The sequence below is a fragment of the Ictalurus furcatus genome, chromosome 13, assembly GCF_023375685.1.
Source record: "Ictalurus furcatus strain D&B chromosome 13, Billie_1.0, whole genome shotgun sequence".
Lineage (NCBI taxonomy): Eukaryota > Metazoa > Chordata > Actinopteri > Siluriformes > Ictaluridae > Ictalurus > Ictalurus furcatus.
Window position 1 is genome coordinate 20798920 of NC_071267.1, and position 18983 is coordinate 20817902.

At 38.0% G+C, this 18983-nt stretch overlaps 2 protein-coding genes across 2 annotated transcripts; both read left to right on the forward strand.

Moving 5' to 3' along the window:
- Positions 1-3809: 3809 nt before the first annotated feature.
- gpr142 (G protein-coupled receptor 142) lies at positions 3810-7117 on the forward strand. Its single transcript, XM_053640694.1, has 2 exons — positions 3810-3948; positions 5861-7117. Exons 1-2 carry the CDS (start codon positions 3810-3812, stop codon positions 6796-6798), a joined length of 1077 nt encoding a protein of 358 aa, XP_053496669.1. The 3' UTR covers positions 6799-7117.
- Positions 7118-13025: 5908 nt separating this feature from the next.
- On the forward strand, positions 13026-17700 carry itln3 (intelectin 3). Its single transcript, XM_053640361.1, has 7 exons — positions 13026-13166; positions 13339-13473; positions 13618-13865; positions 16359-16517; positions 16757-16877; positions 17275-17378; positions 17471-17700. Exons 1-7 carry the CDS (start codon positions 13097-13099, stop codon positions 17582-17584), a joined length of 951 nt encoding a protein of 316 aa, XP_053496336.1. The 5' UTR covers positions 13026-13096; the 3' UTR covers positions 17585-17700.
- Positions 17701-18983: the final 1283 nt, after the last annotated feature.

Consider the following 18983-nt stretch of genomic DNA (forward strand, 5'->3'; position numbering starts at 1 on the left):
AATACTCTGGTGTGATCTGAAGGAGCCATGTGGGAGTCCTCCAATTTTAAACCATTTGTTTAATAGAGATCTAGTACTGTCAGTTGAAACTCACTCACATTATCTGTCATCCATCAAAAAGCCAGTACACTTCAACTCTTTTTCTTCTGTGCATACTAATAGGGACTGTTAGTTATCCCATCGTCCTTGAGCCTGGTCATTGTTTCAGGCATGAATAATTGAGAAAGCTGGGAAGAGCAGAAAGACTAAAGATACTGTTCATTTCATTCTACCTCTGGCATCGTCCCAGTTGCCTCATCATACGCTACATGCTAATCCCTAGGCAATTCTGTTAATCGCAGAACAATTCCACCGGCATCACACACCTTCTACATGTTAATGATACGGCTAGCAATTTGAGACAAGTCCATATTCATACCATTTAGTGCCCTCTAATGTGTTATCAATAGTGACTGCACAAGGCATTCGTCTTCTTACAGGTCTCACACCATAGTGTTTAAAAATACATGAGCTGCTATAGTATAAACCAGTATAGGAGTAATTCCCAGAGGAATTATCAAAATGCATCAGTGCATCAGTTCACAGCTGCAAATACAGAACTCAGTTTGAACTGCTTTTCCCATGTTTGAGCGACCGCTTTCCTGTTCAAATAGAATTATGCTGTAAGCACTGATGCCTCCAAGCATGTGAACTGGTACAGCGTAAGAAAACATTGCGCTTGTCCAGTACTGACTGAGAAGTCCACTGTAAGCCCCAGTGACATGCTCGAGCTCGACATTCTTATCTGAGTTATTCCGCATGACCTTTTATGGCCAATAGCTATGTGCTTCATCCAATAGATGAAAACTTTAGTAATACATATTTTGGTTCTAATCATTAAAGGCAAGGATGAAATACACCCAAGGGCTGTATTAAGAGTTGGCAGCAACTTCAATTCAAACAGTTGAAAAGAAATTAATATTTACATAAGTCCACATTTATGTGTAACCACTCAGATTATTACAACTGCATGCATTTTACATTTTAAATGAGCAGACCGCACAGGACTTGGCTTTTTCAGTTAGTCTACTACCTCTGAAGACAAGAACTTTCCTAGAAGCTTGCCATCGTGGGACAGAAAATGCGGACCGACAAAGCAGATCGAACTTTTCCTAAGTGGTCAATTGCATAAAAGCAAGACACATGATAATGTGATGTAATATGATAATTATAACTAGGTCTATTTATGCAGCAATATATATTCATTTTTAAATAGTCTCGTTTTTGTTACATCACATTGCATTTGATAGCAATAGAAAAAACAGATGTCTGCTTCTTCAGTCCATATTTTCTCCTAATGGTTTTCAGACACAATTACACGGGTAGTTTGCATAGTCTCAAAAGGCAAACCAGAAAGGTGCATAACTCAACTCTGGATACCAGCAACTTTTCCCATGTAAATATTAATGTACTAATATACAACTCTGTATACCAGGAACTTTCCCCACGTAAATATTAATGTACTAATATACAACTTTGTATACCAGGAACTTTCCCCATGTAAATATTAATGAATGTACTAATGTACTGTAATTAATGTAATGTTTGGACTTTGATCTCCAAGCTAACTTGGAGAATACACCCCTGACTATGTGATTGTAATTTATAATCCAGAATTTTCAAATGGCAGGTCATCCTCAGGGGATTCGAATTAGCTCACCATGTTGGCTTGAGATTTTCTAGGGTTCATATTTAATAGTAGCAGTATTCACATGTAATAACCTGCCCTAGTTCCCAGATAAGCAACTTATATCACTTGTGATATTTTTCCCTTTTAACTTAACACACTTTCATATGTGTGATACAGTAGATGAGAAAATTGCATTGAATAAACCAGTCGCTACCAGGAGACTAGAGATCTCACAGCTACACATAATTCCTGCTCGACATCCACAGTTTAGGATTCAAGGTTGTTAAATTTTGATCCCATTATAAATAATTCAGTAACTGACACATTTTCATTGCTATTACCTCATGATAATTTGGTGCAGTACAGCAAGTGTGTGTGCTTGTGTGAACAAATGAAAAACACTTTGGCTAGTGATAATTAGTGCTCAAGGATATATTGACGCAAATATTGATGAAGTCTGAAGTGACGACTAAAGGTAATGTATTCCATAATTCACATACAGTATATCTTACTTTTAACTGTACATCAGAAAGAAAGAACAATCTTTTTTTTGCTTGAAAATACAGATCTTTTTGTAATTAAATTGTTGGTTTTTGTTTGTTTGTTTTTTAAATATTGAGCCATTGACTGTTCACAGTTACAGAATGGGAATTATGCACATTAACCACAGTAATCTTCTCACCCTTAACCTCATGCCCTCGAGGCTTCACATAACAAAATAAATTGTAGGAAGACAGCTGAAAGATCAATGCTGCTATTTCAATTTCACCCTGCCTTTGTGATTCTGTCCATCTAAGCGATAAAGCATAATGTCCCGGGCTGTAAATCTGGATAACATTATCTGTATTGTCAGTGGGAGGGAATGAATTACCTTTCTATTTGGTGCTTAGTTTTAACGGTTCCTCTTCACTGCTATAATCGCCAGCCCTTAAGCTGCACTAGTAGACCTGTTTCCAAGAGATGCATTATCACTTCATCAATAGGCCTTGGTGATGGGGATTTTTTATTTTTTTTTGCAGAACCAGATTTTTCAGTAGTAAAAGGAAAAATATGAACCAGGCCATTATTTACAACTGGGTCCAGTGGGGAAAGCAAATAACGAACATTGAAGCATGACTTTCTTGCCCTGTTCTCTAGAACTACAGGAAGAAGAAGCCAGGTGAAATCTCATTTAGAGATGATAGAGTAACACAGCTCTTGTGTGTAGGTGTTCATCCACTGGCCAGTATTTGTTCATTAAGTGGCTGATGGTGCCTTACAAACTCACTTTGGTCTACATGCTATTTTGAAGGATTCGCCTCTTTCTGCTTTCTGTAGATATTGAGTAAAATGACAAATTTATGTACATGGATCCCTCATACTTTACATGCTATGTAATTATCAGACATGAGTTCAGCTTCTAAAGCAAATGTCCTCATCTAAACTAGATGGGTGTGAAATCACACTTACATATTAACTGCATTCACACTAATTAGCCCGAGCCTGTTGTGAGTTTCAGAACACAGCTATGATACTGAATTACTTCCTATTGATATTATCTTCAAATGTATTTGCTAAATTAAGTTACACAGTGAATGCAATAGAGCTGTGTGGAGAAAATGGCAGGCTGATAGTAGATCTGTTCCTGCATTATTCAGTCATGTCCGCCATGTCCCATCGACCTAGGCCATCATGTTTGATTTCATTATAAAGCAATTATGTCTGATCTGTCCGATCGTCCTATTAGTTCTTCTCAATTGAGTTTTAATTATTGTCAGTATAAAAAAAAAATTATAAGATAAGATCAACTTTACTGATCCTGAAGGAAGTTTTTTTCCCCCTAGTTGCTCAGAACAATACAAAACAGTGAAGATAACAATATATATATTCTGTAAAAAAATATATAGATAGAGACATACTAATAATAAAAGAAAAAAGAAAAAAAATATCAACTTCACAGTGTAAGTAAAGTGTAATGTAATGTAATGTAAGTATAGCAATATACTGTAAATAAAAATGTAATGTGAGAATAAAAAATGGAAATATTCTTTTAAAAGACCTTCAAAATAGATCAAACTTTTGATTCAACCTTAAAGGTTAATGATGCACCATTTTACAGTTCCCTACCCATTATCAATGTTACAGGAGAATCTTAAGGGCCATGACTGACTGGCATAATGAGACGGTGCCGAGCCACCAGGAACAGGAGCCAAGCACTGACGAGTCCCAAAGATCAGACTGTGTTCTTGGCTACATCCCCGTTGTCTACTACAGCATTTTGCTGTGTGTGGGATTTCCAGGTAGGAAACTTCATCATCTGGAGTGTCATTGGTGAAAAATGAAAATGACCCCCCGCCTCATTATGATAGCATCAATAACTCTTCCACTTCTGAATCATACTTGTCTAGAAGAGATTTTTATTAATTTAAGTCTTTTGAAAAAAGTATTACTATTTGCCTAGGAATCATGATAAATGGGAATCATAAAACTCCACAATCTCCAAAAAATGTTGTACTTGGGTGTGCCTGTAAATGTGTGTGACTGTTCACCTACTCTTTCTTAATGTTTTATTCTGTTTGTACTTCACATTGCATTGGTTTATGATTTATAAAGGGCTAGTTTGACTCCCATAATAAATAATACATTCATTTTGGTCATTTCTTGAAGCCAAATGTATAATCAGTGATCATTATACTGAACATTATACCTTCCTCCTGGAGTCAAAATTATGTATACATATTAAATGACATATTCAGACTTTCTGCCTTTTTGTGTTTTTTGTTGTTGTTGTTGTTGTTGTTGTTTTACTTTACTTATTATTATTTGCTCTGCTGCCTTAGTTTTTTTGATTGTGTTTTAACTGGTCATCTAGCTATTACTCAGAAACCATTACTGAACATTCATGATGAAAATATATCGTGTTTAGAAGTTTATTATCTAGTCAATACAAACACCTTATTCACCACATTTCTGTAGTTAGGCTGTTTAATTAGTTAGCTATTAAAGCTAACTGTGTAGATAATTATGCATTAGCATACAAGATGACTTGGTCTTGAAACTGGTTATCTAGCTACTGAACATTCATCATGATGATGAACTTTCCGACAGTTAGTCTTTCATGACATTCATCAGCTAAAACCGAACACGCAACCACCTTATTTGCCATATGCCTCTAGTTAGTTTGTTATTAAAGCTAACATGACTAACAAGTTACTTCAGCTTCTTCTCTACATACAAGCAGTAACTGGCAAGTGCCCTTCATACATTTTCAAATGCTCCACAACTTCAATAAGGGATAAAACATATACAGTGAATTCGAGAAGTATTGGCAACCTTCAAGTAAAAGGCCAAAATGATTGTATAATATAAACATTATAGATAATACTATGATTCAGGAATGCAAAGATAAACTCATCCCACGAAGATCACTGTTTCAGAATTGTACAGTTAAATTCATTCTTAGGATTGGTCAAGTTTCAAAGTAGATTTTTGGAAGGTTTACATAAAAGAAGCCTTTCTTGAGAGCTTTAGCGCAACAAATGCAACACCTGAACTTCAAGTGTAACTGGAACTACAGTTTAATAACATTGTAATAATGTGGTTTAATATAATGCCATTTCAAGAAGATATTCCAAAAGTATACGGAAAAGGACTCTATACACAGAAACTATCTAAAAAATGTCCTTATCACAACACAGGGCTGAACAGCAGCCACAAAATGTGTGTGAGTTAACATTCGGGTTTGAAGTAAGTTCTCTTCTTTGCTAAACATAAGAGACCGTCTCAATATTTTTTCGTCAGTGACCATATTAGTTTATCATATTTGTTCAGTAAAGATATAAGGTACAGTTTGCCATTTTAGATGTATGGTGAGACCAATAATAATTATGTAATTTCCTCAGATACTTCAGAAAAATATGTGAGCAAAATCTGGTCCTGCAGTGGCTCTTGGTAGTTTCTTTTCTCTGGCCTAGTAACTAGATATGACTCCAGTCAGAACAGACCTGTACTATTTTTCTGTGCGACTTCAAAAAGTAAAGTATAATATTTCAACATTTGGCATTTCAATGAAAAGTGGAAAAACTTGACAAATTCCTTCAGTAGATACGAATCACCCATTTCTGTTTCCACTCATGCTCTCCTTTCTCTGTTTTCCCAGTTTCCTTCGCCTTTCTGTATGTCCTCCTTATAATTACTGCTTCTATTTTCTAGTGAACATCTTAACACTGGTGGCTCTGTCTCGTTTGACCGCACGCACCCAGAAGGCCCTCTATGTCTACCTGATGGCACTGACCAGCTCAGACCTGCTCAGCCAACTCTTCATCATTTTTGTAGGGTTCCTGCTGGAGACAGCTGTGTTCCACCGTGAGGTACCCACCATTCTGCTGCGATCAGTCAGTGCGCTAGAGTTTGCCGCCAACCATGCTTCTATCTGGGCCACTGTGCCACTCACTGTGGATCGCTACGTTGCACTGTGCCATCCACTGCTCCATCGGCAAATCAGCTACCCGGCACGGGCTCGGCGCATCGTCGGTGCAGTCCAGGCATTGGCGCTGGCATCTGGTATGCCCTTTTTCTGGTGGTCAGACATGTGGAGGGTGAGCCAGCCACCTGGTGCAGTTGATTTTGCCCTAATCTGGGCCCATGTGACTATCATCTACTTCCTGCCATGCAGCATCTTCCTGGTGCTCAACTCACTCATTGTTCTGCGTCTCAGAAGGCGCCAACACCGGTGTCAGGATGAAAGCAGGCAGCAGCAGCTTTCACCAGCAGGTAGGCTGGGCAAAACCACAGCAATGCTTCTGGCAATCACGTCTGTGTTTGCAGTGCTGTGGGCACCCCGCACAGCCGTGGTGCTCTACCACCTTTATGTGGCATCGGTGCATAAAGACTGGCGCGTTCACTTGGCATATGATCTAGCCAACATGCTAGCCATGCTTAACACAGCCGTGAACTTTTTCCTCTACTGCTTCGTAAGTAAACGCTTCAGGGGGGTTGTGAAGGATGTGTTGCTTATACGAGGGGCAGTGCTTCAACCTCAAAGACCCTGCCATCAAAGACAGGCTTCTGCTAATGCCTCGAACTCATCTCTGTCCAGTGGTGCCATGCGCTCTCACAGACATGCCAATATTGCTTGGGACTGTCCTTAATTCACACTCATATCACTCTATATGCAACGCAATAAACTAAATCAATTACTGGGTATTAATGGTTATAAGATGCCAACAATGAGTAAATATTCTCTGATGCACAATTGACATTTATTTAAGTTTTATACAGGGAATTCTCAAAGTAATAAAAAAAATACAACCTCTCGACACTAAATGAGGGTTTTTAATAATACCATCTGATAAAAGGTTAAATTTTTTGATAACTGATGAAATAATAAACATAATGGTGGTCAACTTCATATCAGACTAGGACTTTGTATTGGATTTGTCTTGGAATTGTGATACGACTCACTGTGCTCGTCCTTGAAGCACGAGTTATAAATCTCTGTAAAAGAAATCCTGATCTGGTTTCCAGATATAGCTGAATCACAAAAATAGATGCCCACAATCTCACAGAGAGTATCACATTGTACACTCTTTCTTGTAGTTAATGGTCTTCTTATGATTTTTTATTTTATTTTTTAAAAAAAACAGGCCCTGGGCACCTGCAAGCTGCCTCCATTTCCAAGAGAATTGAGGTGATGGACAGCTGCTCACTCCATCTCCTCTGACAGCAAATTGCATCACCTTCAGTCCCTTCATATTTTTTATCATGCTGTCTTCTGTAGGGATGTTCAGACCCTCTGTGCACATTGTGTATTTTTAACAGAGATATTTTAGACTCATCATATGAATCTAAAATGTTCTTCTGAAATGCTGTGATTGAAAACCTTTTTTTATTTTATTTACTACTTTGTGTCTGTTTTTAACTTTACATAATTAAAAGAGGCAATGGTGGCTCAGTGGTTAAAGGCTTTGGGTTACTGATCAAAAGGTCAAGGGTTCAAGCCCCAGCACTGCAAAGCTACCACTGTTGGGCCCTGGGGCAAGGCCCTTAACCCTCAATTGCTCAGTTGTATAAATGAGATAAATGTAAGTTGCTCTGGATAAGGGTGTCTGCCATAAATGTAAAACAAACTCTTAATTAGAGAGATAAAGTGTGGAATATACAACATTCTGATTTTGTTTGGGCCTATGCTGCTGGGTTTGTTTGGTTTTTTTTTTTAACCCTTTTAACCCTTTAACACTATAACAATGGTCAAATAATGTAATATTAGTGATAATCAATCATAACCAAATGAAATGACTGAAAATTAGAAGACTCTACACAACACTTCACTGTTTATTTTCCAGTTCATTCAGGATTTATTTATTTATTTTGTAATTGTTGAGGCCAAAAATGCTTGAAATTTTGCGATGCAACTTGGTTGTTGTTGTTTTTGCAATTGCACAAAATTGCTTTGCACGGTCTTTCACAGTGATGTTTGTTGGTAAATGAGACCTTTTAGCTGTACTCATATTCGACGCACGTAAATCAAAGAGGACTTTGGCTGAATGCATATTGTGATGATGTCACATGACATGTCTTGTCCAAATCTGCAGGAATTTAGAAAAAAAAAAAACAACAACACAAGCTCAATCGAATATTTTGCTTGATTTCGCTTTCATTTCTGCGATCGCAAAATCACGATATCCTGGAGGGACTGATTTTCTACAAGAAACTGTAGACCACAGACAGAACCTTTTGGCCAGGTATGTGTCACAGATAAGTGTGACCTATTTTTCAAGGCCGGATTACACAGCAGGCCTTTTCTGAGCATGTTTGGTGGAGCAGAGATAGATGATGCAGCACTTTCCCATTCATAAGCAAACTGCATCTGCCAGCCATGTTGTTTATTCTTGGTGAGACAGGACTCGATAGGGCTTTCAGTTTGGAATGCTTTCAGGTACATCAGGAACAATGCTCCCCCACTAAGCAAACACTTTGTATTCTGAAAGCACAGGTCCCAGTGAATCTTAGTGCACTCAAACACACATACACACATACACACACACGCACACAGACACACACGGTTATACAGCTGGCTAAACTGATATATCGTAAACTGCATATTCTGCACTTGAGTGGATGCCACATGAACATTACTGTTACTGTTAATGCTAACAAGAGCCGATTGGTGACAATTGTCTGTTTTCCAATAAATTAGCCTGTATCTTCCTAGCTAAACCCCAAATTCATTTCTACATTAACCCTAGTAGTTAGGATGATAATAATCAAGGGGCCCAAACATTCATGTGAACATATTTTGTACCAGGAACAAATGCTTTTAAATATTTTTGAATGTTGAACATTTTAGGTTAAACCATTTCTTCGCTACAAAACACGCGTTGGTTCACACGTCCACTTGGTCATGTATAAACTTCACTTAAAAACACCTTGTGCCCTATGAATGACCTCTCTCTACACTCTCTATACTCTCTGATTAGTGTGTTTGACTTCATCTTTTTCCCTCCTCTCTCTGGGTAGCCAGATGTTATCGTCATGTCAAATGTCCTGATGTCAAACACAGGTAGCAGGGAACACAGCACATCAATCACTAAGCTCCTGATAAACAAAGCAGGGAGAGTGTGCAAATGGGTCTAAATACTTTACACAATAAAGTCACAGTACAGGCTCAGGCCAGAATGTGGACATGGTCTAAAGGACCCTTTTTGGGTGACACAGCTGCAGAATGGAGGCAGAACATGCATCCTTAGCAAAAGAATGAGAAAGGAGACCAGTGATAATGATTACTGTTGTGGCTAAGCCTTTCAGTGTTTTATCCATGAACTGGACCCATATCTGTAAAGAACATCACGGATTTCAGACAGCTCAAGTTCAAGCAACTCTTTGTCCATTGTGCTTTTATAGAAGAATAAATCTGTCAGATGATATCCAACCATTAATGACAGGAAAGACTTGATTTGCATTCATCCACTGAGCCTAAAGACATTTATAAAGTCAAAAACTCTTCTTTGCCAGATATTAATGGGGCATCTTGGTTTCAGACTGTCATTTGAGGACATCTTGAAGTGTACCTGAAATAATGTTTATGTAGTGTCCAGGTCAAGGTGGGCCAGGAATGCTTTCAAATTATCCAATAACACTGACCCCCCCAACTAATTAATGTCACACTGTCACACAAGGTTGGTCCAGTAATGAATGCGGTACAACAATGTTCAGTAACTCATAGGTAACTATGCAGGAACTAAGCAGGAATTAATGAGTAGTATTATATTACAGCTGCAGAAATTAATGTTTGCCTCTCTATCGCCATCTCTGTTTGAAACATAAAATTGCAAGTTACTTGCAGAGTTTTTTTTTGTTTGTTTTTTTATGTGGGTCATGCTTCGATACTGCTCCTCTGCGCAGATGAATCTTATGGTTTAAGATATACGTATGAGTTGTATATAGCTCCAAGACTTGACAGTGGAGGTGGCAGCCAATACTGTTTTCTTGGAGTAGAGGTGAATTGCTCTCTCTCTCATAGCTAGCAGAAAATAAGTGCATAGCAAAACAAACACAAAAAACCCATAGGAAACTCAATACCTAGCTGAATCAGAAAAAAGCCATCTCTGCGTCAGTCTACAATAACTTCAGATCTTGGAGTTGTCATCACCTCTCAAAAGCCATGCCGATATTTATTCTCGCTTTAGCGCAGGCTTTGTCGCGTTTCTTTTTTGACTGCAAGCTCTCTGCAGTTCAAGGTTTCTTGGTTTTGACAACAGATGATTCCCCAGATGTCAACGTTTACAGCTAGCCACATTAAAGCAGCCATCTAAGCAACTGTTGTAAGAACAAGCTACAGACACTCCACCATCCTCAGCACCCACACGTGATATAGTAGCTGGCTCTTCTTTCTGTTTACGGACGTGATGTAACCACTCAAAGACGAATGCATCAAATTGACATTTCCCACGAAATCTGACCCGACAGCTCAAAATTTTATATCATTATTATAAGCTTACCGTTGTGAATCGGGGTAAGGTAAGGAGACAGTTTTGAAGACTGATTTTATGTGCTGCTCAATAATTGTTTTTTTGTTCATTTTTAACCAAAAAAAGTTCAGTACTGCAGCTTTAACATTTAAGTCACTACTATAAACTACTAATGAATACTGGGTAATTAATCAATAAGTAGTAATAAAATAATGGTTTGTTGGTTCTTACTGTATATATGTCAATATGGACAACTTTTAGCTAACTAGCCTTTAGCATTTTACAATACGGTTACAGATCATCAGTATCCGCTAGGACACAGTAACACTTCAGTCATTATCTAGCATTTATCATGAGATGAGTGAGTCTCATCGAATTGACTCATTCAGCTGTATTTCCATTTGGTGTAAGTGACATTTTTAGGACATTTTTGGACATACTTTTGACTTAAGTTATTACATAAAAGAATTTCAAAAGTCTATGGGACCAAAATCGAACTTTTAAAAGAATTATAAAGGCAAAGTCCCCAGCATATAATACACCTATATGCTATTACACTGCTTATGTAAGGAATTGATCATTACTTTTCATAGCATCCTTTAAAACAAGGAATCAATAGCAAAATATATCAAATTCCCTAGTGTATTAGTTGGTGAAATAAGAGATCATTTTTTAGAGGTTAGGAAGTTTGAATTGTCTGCTCTTATTGCTGTTGTCAGTGTAATGATTGTTTTATGTAGTATTGTTCCTATTAAATGTTCTGAATGACCTGTTTATAGTGTTTTGGAGTGACATGATATGCTGTTTAATCTTCAGAAATGGCTGTAATGAAAAAAATGAAACAGTTTAGCCCAGTCTTGTTTGCCTTCCATTTGCGTAATGACCCTGATGCCATTTCATGCACTTTACTCAGTCATGTGAACCCTGCAGAGCAGTGTTTAAACACTCATCTCCTATACTAAACTCAGCATGTACCACTTGCATAAAGGCTTTAATTGTAAATAAATAAACTGTAGAAAATTTTTCTAAATTTTTAAATCAAGGGTGGTAGGATGGCATAGCAGGTAGCATTACTGCCTCACAAAACCATGCCAGTATGTGGACTGGTTACTCTAAATTTACCCTAGGTGTGAATGTGTGTGTGTGCTATGGACCGGCATACATTACCTACCATTATTGTAACTGCACACATATGGTTATATTCATACTTGAGCTTTCACTCACTCCCCACCAGTGTGTGTAGGACCTAATTCTGCTGCAGCGCACAACCATGCAGCTGTTCCTCATCCAGATATACAATATATAATACATATAATACTATGATATCACATGCCCTAATTGTTACTAATGCTAGCTATCTAGTTTAATGCTGCTGTGTTATATTAATAGATTATGTAAAATTAGACCACATACAAGTATTACAAATATGCCGGTTGGTCATTTAGTTGTACACTATATAGTCAGAAATATGTGGACACCTGACCAATCACACCCATATGTTCTTGTTGAACATCCTATTCCAGATTTGCTGTTATAATAACCACCACTCTTCTGAGAAAGCTTTCCACTAGATTTTTAGATTAATGTGGCTGTGGGGATTTGTGCTCATTCAGCCACAAGAGCGTTAATGAAGTCAGGCATTGACGTTGGGCGAGAAGGCCAGGCACAAAGTCAGCGTTCCAATTGATCAATGGGATTGAGGTCAAGGCTCTGTGCAGGCCAGTCAATTTTTCCACCCCAACCTTGACAAACCACGTCTTTATAAACCTCACTTTGCGCACAGGGACATCAACATGTTGGAACAAGTTTGGGCCTCTTAGTTCCAGTGAAGGGAAATTGTAATTCTACAGCTTACATAGACATACTTTTGAACACATACGTTTGGCCATGTAGAGTATATTTTTGTGAGACTGGTTATATATTACTGAGTTCTGTTACATTTATTTGTTACTTTTTTAGTGAGAAGTGTTGTGGGGAATTTTTCCTGTTTCCCACATAGGTTCAAGGATAAGCAAGGCAACCAAAACTTCTGAGAATCAGCAAGAATTATATTACAATGGTACTGTAAACCCAAGCAATAAAGGAGGTCGGTCTCATCTGAAGAGTTGATCATAGTGCATGATCTTAAAAATAGTCATAATAGCAGTAATAACATTTTTAAGAAGTTGCCCTATATTTAGATATTGGGAAATGTCAAACCTAGACAAGTTCACGATGTTCAGTGTCGTAGTGAGACATCGGTTATGTGTCATGGGTCCCATTTGTTTAAACATTTAGAAATTTCAGGTATTCCCAGCAGACAAATGATAAAACTTTGCTCTCTATTTAATGATTAGGCATAAATATTGAGCAACAAAAGAAGTTCGCGATCAAAGGTTAACTCCAATTGGATTATAAAAAGCAAACACACAGACTGTGCGAAATCAGGAGAAGCCTCAGAAAGCAGACTTACTGACAGAGTCACTGCTACTGCTGCACAATGTTGCATAGAATTATCTTCATGATATGTGTTGTGTGTCTTGTACACCACTATCAATTTTTCATTTCTGGTAAGAAGATGTCATTTATGAAAATGTTATATATTTCTTTAGAGACTCAACTGATGTGATTTTAGAGGCAGGGGAAATGCTTTCATGTTTTTTCATTATTACTTGTCAGTTACCAGTCTTCGCTGTTTTCTCGCTTTAATGTTATTTACACTGGGACCGCTGCATGTTGCAGGAGAGGTGGTCACTGTCAAGCCAATACTTGCAAATGGAACATATTTAAACCCAGAGCTTGGTAGGTATCACGCCAGGTTGAGAGCTCTCAGTCGGAGCTGCCGGGACATCAAGGAGAAATTCGGAGGTACAACAGGTGAGAGCTTTCCCAACATGACACAAGTGGCTAAACAACATACCTAACTATTTCTTCATATGAAGAGAAACATCCTGGCTTATGTCTAACTTTCTAGTATTTTTAAATTCTATATCTAACATTAGATGCTCTGTTATTCTTCAGATGGCATCTATTACCTAACAACAGCAAATGGTGTGATGTACCAAACATTCTGTGATATGACCACAGCTGGAGGTGGCTGGACACTGGTAGCCAGTGTGCATGAGAACAATATCAATGGAAAATGCACTTTAGGTGATCGCTGGTCAAGCGAGCAGGGTTTTGATCCCAAACGGCCTGATGGTGAAGGAACCTGGGCGAACAGTGCCACGTTTGGCACTGCAGAGGGGGCTACCAGTGATGACTACAAGGTATATTATCATTCTTTTTTTTACAATTATGCATGTAGACCTTTAATATACAGTATCTCACAAAAGTGAGTACACCCCTCACATTTTTGTAAACATTTGATTATACCTTTTCATGTGACAACACTGAAGAAATGACACTTTGCTACAATGTAAAGTAGTGAGTGTACAGCTTGTGTAACAGTGTAAATTTGCTGTCCCTTCAAAATAGCTCAACACACAGCCATTAATGTCTAAACCACTGGCAACAAAAGTGAGTACACCCCTAAGTGAAAATGTACAAATTGGGCCCAAAGTGTCAATATTTTGTGTGGCCACCATTATTTTCCAGCACAGCCTTAACCCTCTTAGGGATGGAGTTCACCAGAGCTTCACAGGTTGCCACTGGAGTCCTCTTCCACTCCTCCATGACGACATCACGGAGCTGGTGGATGTTAGAGACCTTGTGCTCCTCCACCTTCGGTTTGAGGATGCCCCACAGATGCTCAATAGGGTTTAGTCCATCACCTTCACCCTCAGCTTCTTTAGCAAGGCAGTGGTCGTCTTGGAGGTGTGTTTGGGGTCGTTATCATGCTGAAATACTGCCCTGCGGCCCAGTCTCTGAAGGGAGGGGATCATTCTCTGCTTTAGTATGTCACAGTACATGTTGGCATTCATGTTTCCTTCAATGAACTGTAGCTCCCCAGTACTAGCAGCACTCATGCAGCCCCAGACCATGACACTCCCACCACCATGCTTGACTGTAGGCAAGACACACTTGTCTTTGTACTCCTCACCTGGTCGCAGCCAAACACGCTTGACACCATCTGAACCAAATAAGTTTATCTTGGTTCCAGTAATCCATGTCCTTAGTCTGCTTGTCTTCAGCAAACTGTTTGCAGGCTTTCTTGTGCATCATCTTTAGAAGAGGCTTCCTTCTGGGATGACAGCCATGCAGACCAATTTGATTCAGTGTATGACGTATGGTCTGAGCACTGACAGGCTGACCCCCACCCCTTCAGCCTCTGCAGCAATGCTGGCAGCACTCATACATCAATTCATTGAGGGAACCATGAATGCCAACATGTACTGTGACATAGTGAAGCAGAGCATGATTCGTATGCAGTATTCCAGCATGATAACGACCCCAAACACACCTCCAAGACGACCACTGCCTTACTAAACAAGCTGAGGGTGAAGGTGATGGACTGCCGAAGCATGTCTCCAGACCTAAACCCTATTGAGCATCTGTGGTGCATCCTCAAACGGAAGGTGGAGGAGCACAAGCTCTCTAACATCCACCAGCTCCGTGATGTCGTCATGGAGGAGTGGAAGAGGACTCCAATGGAAACCTGTGAAGCTCTGGTGAACTCCATGCCCAAGAGGGTTAAGGCAGGGCTGGAAAATAATGGTGGCCACACAAAATATTGACACTTTGGGCCCAATTTGTACATTTTCACTTAGGGGTGTACTCACTTTTGTTGCCAGCGGTTTAGACATTAATGGCTGTGTGTTGAGTTATTTTGAGGGGACAGCAAATTTACACTGTTACACAAGCTGTACACTCACTACTTTACATTGTAGCAAAGTGTCATTTCTTCAGTGTTGTCACATGAAAAGATATAATCAAATATTTACAAAAATGTGAGGGGTGTACTCACTTTTGTGAGATACTGTAGAAAAAATGAGGATAGAGGCTCTTCAGATCAAATGAGATCAAATGAAGACCAACAACTACAGTATGTCTCCATGAAGGACCTGGGGCAATCAGTTTCTTTTAGGTTTCTATATAAACCTCTTTCTTAAAAGTTAAGCAAGTTGTGTGTTTGAGCATTTGAAACCATTCAGAAACTACATACGTGAGCTAGATTAGTGGTATATTGGATGCAGTTGCTATTTTTGTTCAGAAATGAAGAACTCTGCACTGGCATGGGTGGAACAGCATAACCAGGGGTGTGGCATTTATACTATAATTATACAAACTTAACTGAATTATTTCATCCATAAAAAAGTTCAGCTGTGGCTACTAAATGTGAATCAGTTGACATGCTAACTGGAAATTAAGGAAATTGTTTTAGGTTTCTCTAAGCTGACCTGTGACATTCTCATAGTTTAGATCTATGTAAGCAGATTTCCAGTAAATTGTGTTCAGTTTTTAGGTTATCACAAGCTCTTGCCTTTCTGTGATATTTTATATATCTTCAACATCATGTTACAGAAATCAAACATGCTTTTAAATACTGAACTGCAGTATACAATAAATAAGGTTATTATTAGAAAACAACCACGCATTTAATGCTATAATTAATTAGTATATTAATTCATTCATTCATCTTCAGTAAATGCTTTATCCTGGTCAGGGTTGCAATGGATCTGTAGCATATCCCAGGAGCACTTGATAGGACATACACATAAAAACTCCTATTATTCACAATTGAGTCATTCTAGCAAGCTGGTTTGGAAAATAGTGGCTTTTTCTTTCTGGGAATACATAACTGTCAGAACATTACTTTATAGAATCCCGGGTACTACGACATTACTGGGGAGGATGTGTCAGTGTGGCACGTTCCTAATGATGCTCAGCTCCAAAACTGGGCAAGCACTGCAACCCTGCGCTACCACACTGAAACCAAGTTCCTCAAGCAAAATGGTGGAAGCCTGTACCATTTATTTAAGGTAAAGTAGCATACTCATTGAAGTAACACATGTGGTTGGTAGTGTATACAATGTCTTGTATTTGCACAACTTGAGTCATATATACATCTTATACACTCAAGCCTGGTGTTCAATTTAGAAGAATAAATCAAGATGAAAACAAATAGTAATAGTCTATATTTTATTTATGTAAACTGTCACTTTTAATACTTTAGTCCTTTAACTCTCCTTTTAATATGTCATGTACCATAATTTTTCAGAAATATCCAGTGAGGTTTGGAGCAGGAGAGTGTGAAGATGATAACGGACCTTCTATTCCAGTGGTATATGATACAGGTGACAAGGATTCAACAACAAAACTTTATGGAATAACTGTCAAAGGTTTGTACCATAATAAAACACATAAATAAAAAAAACTTTAAAAAGAACTGCAAGCTGTGAAAACTACAGAGACATATCTGATTATGTTGAATTATTAACTTGCTTATTTTTGACATAGTATCTCCTTATTTCAATCCATAATCTTGGTTCTCTAATGAACCAATGGCTTATTTGACTTGTAATTAAATAATGAATATCTTGTAAAGAGTTTTGGGGCTGTTTAAATAATTAGATATTAAGTCACAATAACAAGCGACTTTAAATGACAAAATATTAACTCGAATTAAGTTTATATGTAGAAATAAGGATATGCTCAAGTTGAAATTACACTTCAGAATGAGTTACTAAATTAATAATCTCATCTTCCTTTCCATTTAAAAAAAAAAAACAATGTTAGATCAGTTTGAGCCTGGCTTCGTCACCTTCAGAGTGTTTAATAAGAAGAAGGCAGTGGTGGCTCTGTGCTCTGGAATCAAACCAACTGGATGCAATACAGAACATGTAAAGGATTTATTCATGGGAAACATCTGTGTTTTATTATAATTTATGCATGTGTGATACGTTCGATTAATTTCTTTTTGTACATTTTGCAGTACTGCATTGGTGGAATAGGACAACCTGATCAGTGTGGAGACTTCATTGGGCTTCCTGGAGACAGCTCATCCAAGGACATAACAGAGGCAGCAGTTCTGATCTTCTATCGCTGAGAGCGTTTGTCGAATTTTATAGTACTTTTCAAAATTCATTTGGTCAGACTGACATTGGTAGTTGACGCATCAACCTCTGCAAAAAGCAACTAAATAAAAATTGATTTAAACTAGCATTGGCTTGTATTTATTTCAGCCTTCTGCCCCTGCTTTACTTAACAATAACAGAAACAATTTTGCAAGGAAAACAATTCAACTAACAGCAAAGCCCTCCCTGTTTAAACTCCCCACTAGGTGGCACGTTACATCCATATATACTGCCAATCATTCAACACGGACCTATTGTTAATTAACTACTTATAATACTGCTCTCAATTGATAATCAAATGAACCACAAAAGCCATTATCTAACAATTTAATAAACTATTAGTAATGGATTCATAGCTGTAATGTCCGAATTGTCTGTGCATGCTGAACTTCACAAGAGTTGCATGTGCTTCAATACATAGACACCTTCAGTGGCATTAAGTGTCATGATAAACACAAAAGGGACAGATAAGATCTCCTTTAGCTGTTTGGTTCAGCAGAATACTGATTCCATTTAAAAGTAGATGCAGGCAAAATAGTTGTAACCCAAAGAAGGACAAGGGCCTGTAATCAGACACACACAAACACACACACACACACACACTAGCTGAGTGTATGCAAATATGGTTCTTCATTTCACATAATCTGGACATGATTAAAGTCTGACTGTTTGAAATGATCACTGAGTATTAAGGACTACTTATATATAACAGTATTATAAGAGACACACTATGAATTTATTTTTTTTTCTGTAAATCTGTTTACATTCATCAGCAGTAAGATATGATTTTATATCACAAAAATCCCATGCAATGCCATCATCTAACTGACAGGAATTTGTATCCGCATAAGTAGTGTATGCAAATCCTGCAATTCTTCACTAAACTCTTCCTTTCTTTTGTAAATATTGCCAAACTGATTTGACTTACAGTGAGAACAATGTTTATTATAGCATTATTACTAGTAGATGTGTTAGTATTATCAGTATTATTAGAATCAGGAGTAGTAGTAATAACAACAAGACAGCCGGTGTCACTCAGAAGTCAGAAGACAATGATTTCCCTTTTCAGTCTGCTTCCTCTCAACGAATTCCTCATGTTGTTTACAGGTATTTTTCCTTGTCACTGCTGCCTCTGGTTTGTTCATTAGAGATCTAAACCGGATAAGTAGGATTTCTGTAAACCTGCCTTGTGACACTGTCTTTTATTAAAAAAAAAAAAAAAAAGCACTATCCTCTTTTGTGTGACAGCTGATTAGTGTGATTATTCATTACTTTTCTACAACTGTATACTATAAAGTCAAACATTATGTGTGCTGAAATGAATGGGAGCCCTGGAGTAAGCACTGGGCATGCTTTATGATTACAGCAGCA

Excerpts from the sequence above, each read along its gene's own strand:
- itln3 (XM_053640361.1), top strand. The coding sequence starts at position 13,097 with ATGTTGCATAGAATTATCTTCATGATATGTGTTGTGTGTCTTGTACAC. Across the intron at positions 13,474-13,617 it reads GAAATTCGGAGGTACAACAG|ATGGCATCTATTACCTAACA; the intron begins GTGAGAGCTTTC and ends GTTATTCTTCAG. Across the intron at positions 16,518-16,756 it reads GCCTGTACCATTTATTTAAG|AAATATCCAGTGAGGTTTGG; the intron begins GTAAAGTAGCAT and ends ATAATTTTTCAG.
- gpr142 (XM_053640694.1), top strand. The coding sequence starts at position 3,810 with ATGACTGACTGGCATAATGAGACGGTGCCGAGCCACCAGGAACAGGAG. Across the intron at positions 3,949-5,860 it reads GCTGTGTGTGGGATTTCCAG|TGAACATCTTAACACTGGTG; the intron begins GTAGGAAACTTC and ends TCTATTTTCTAG.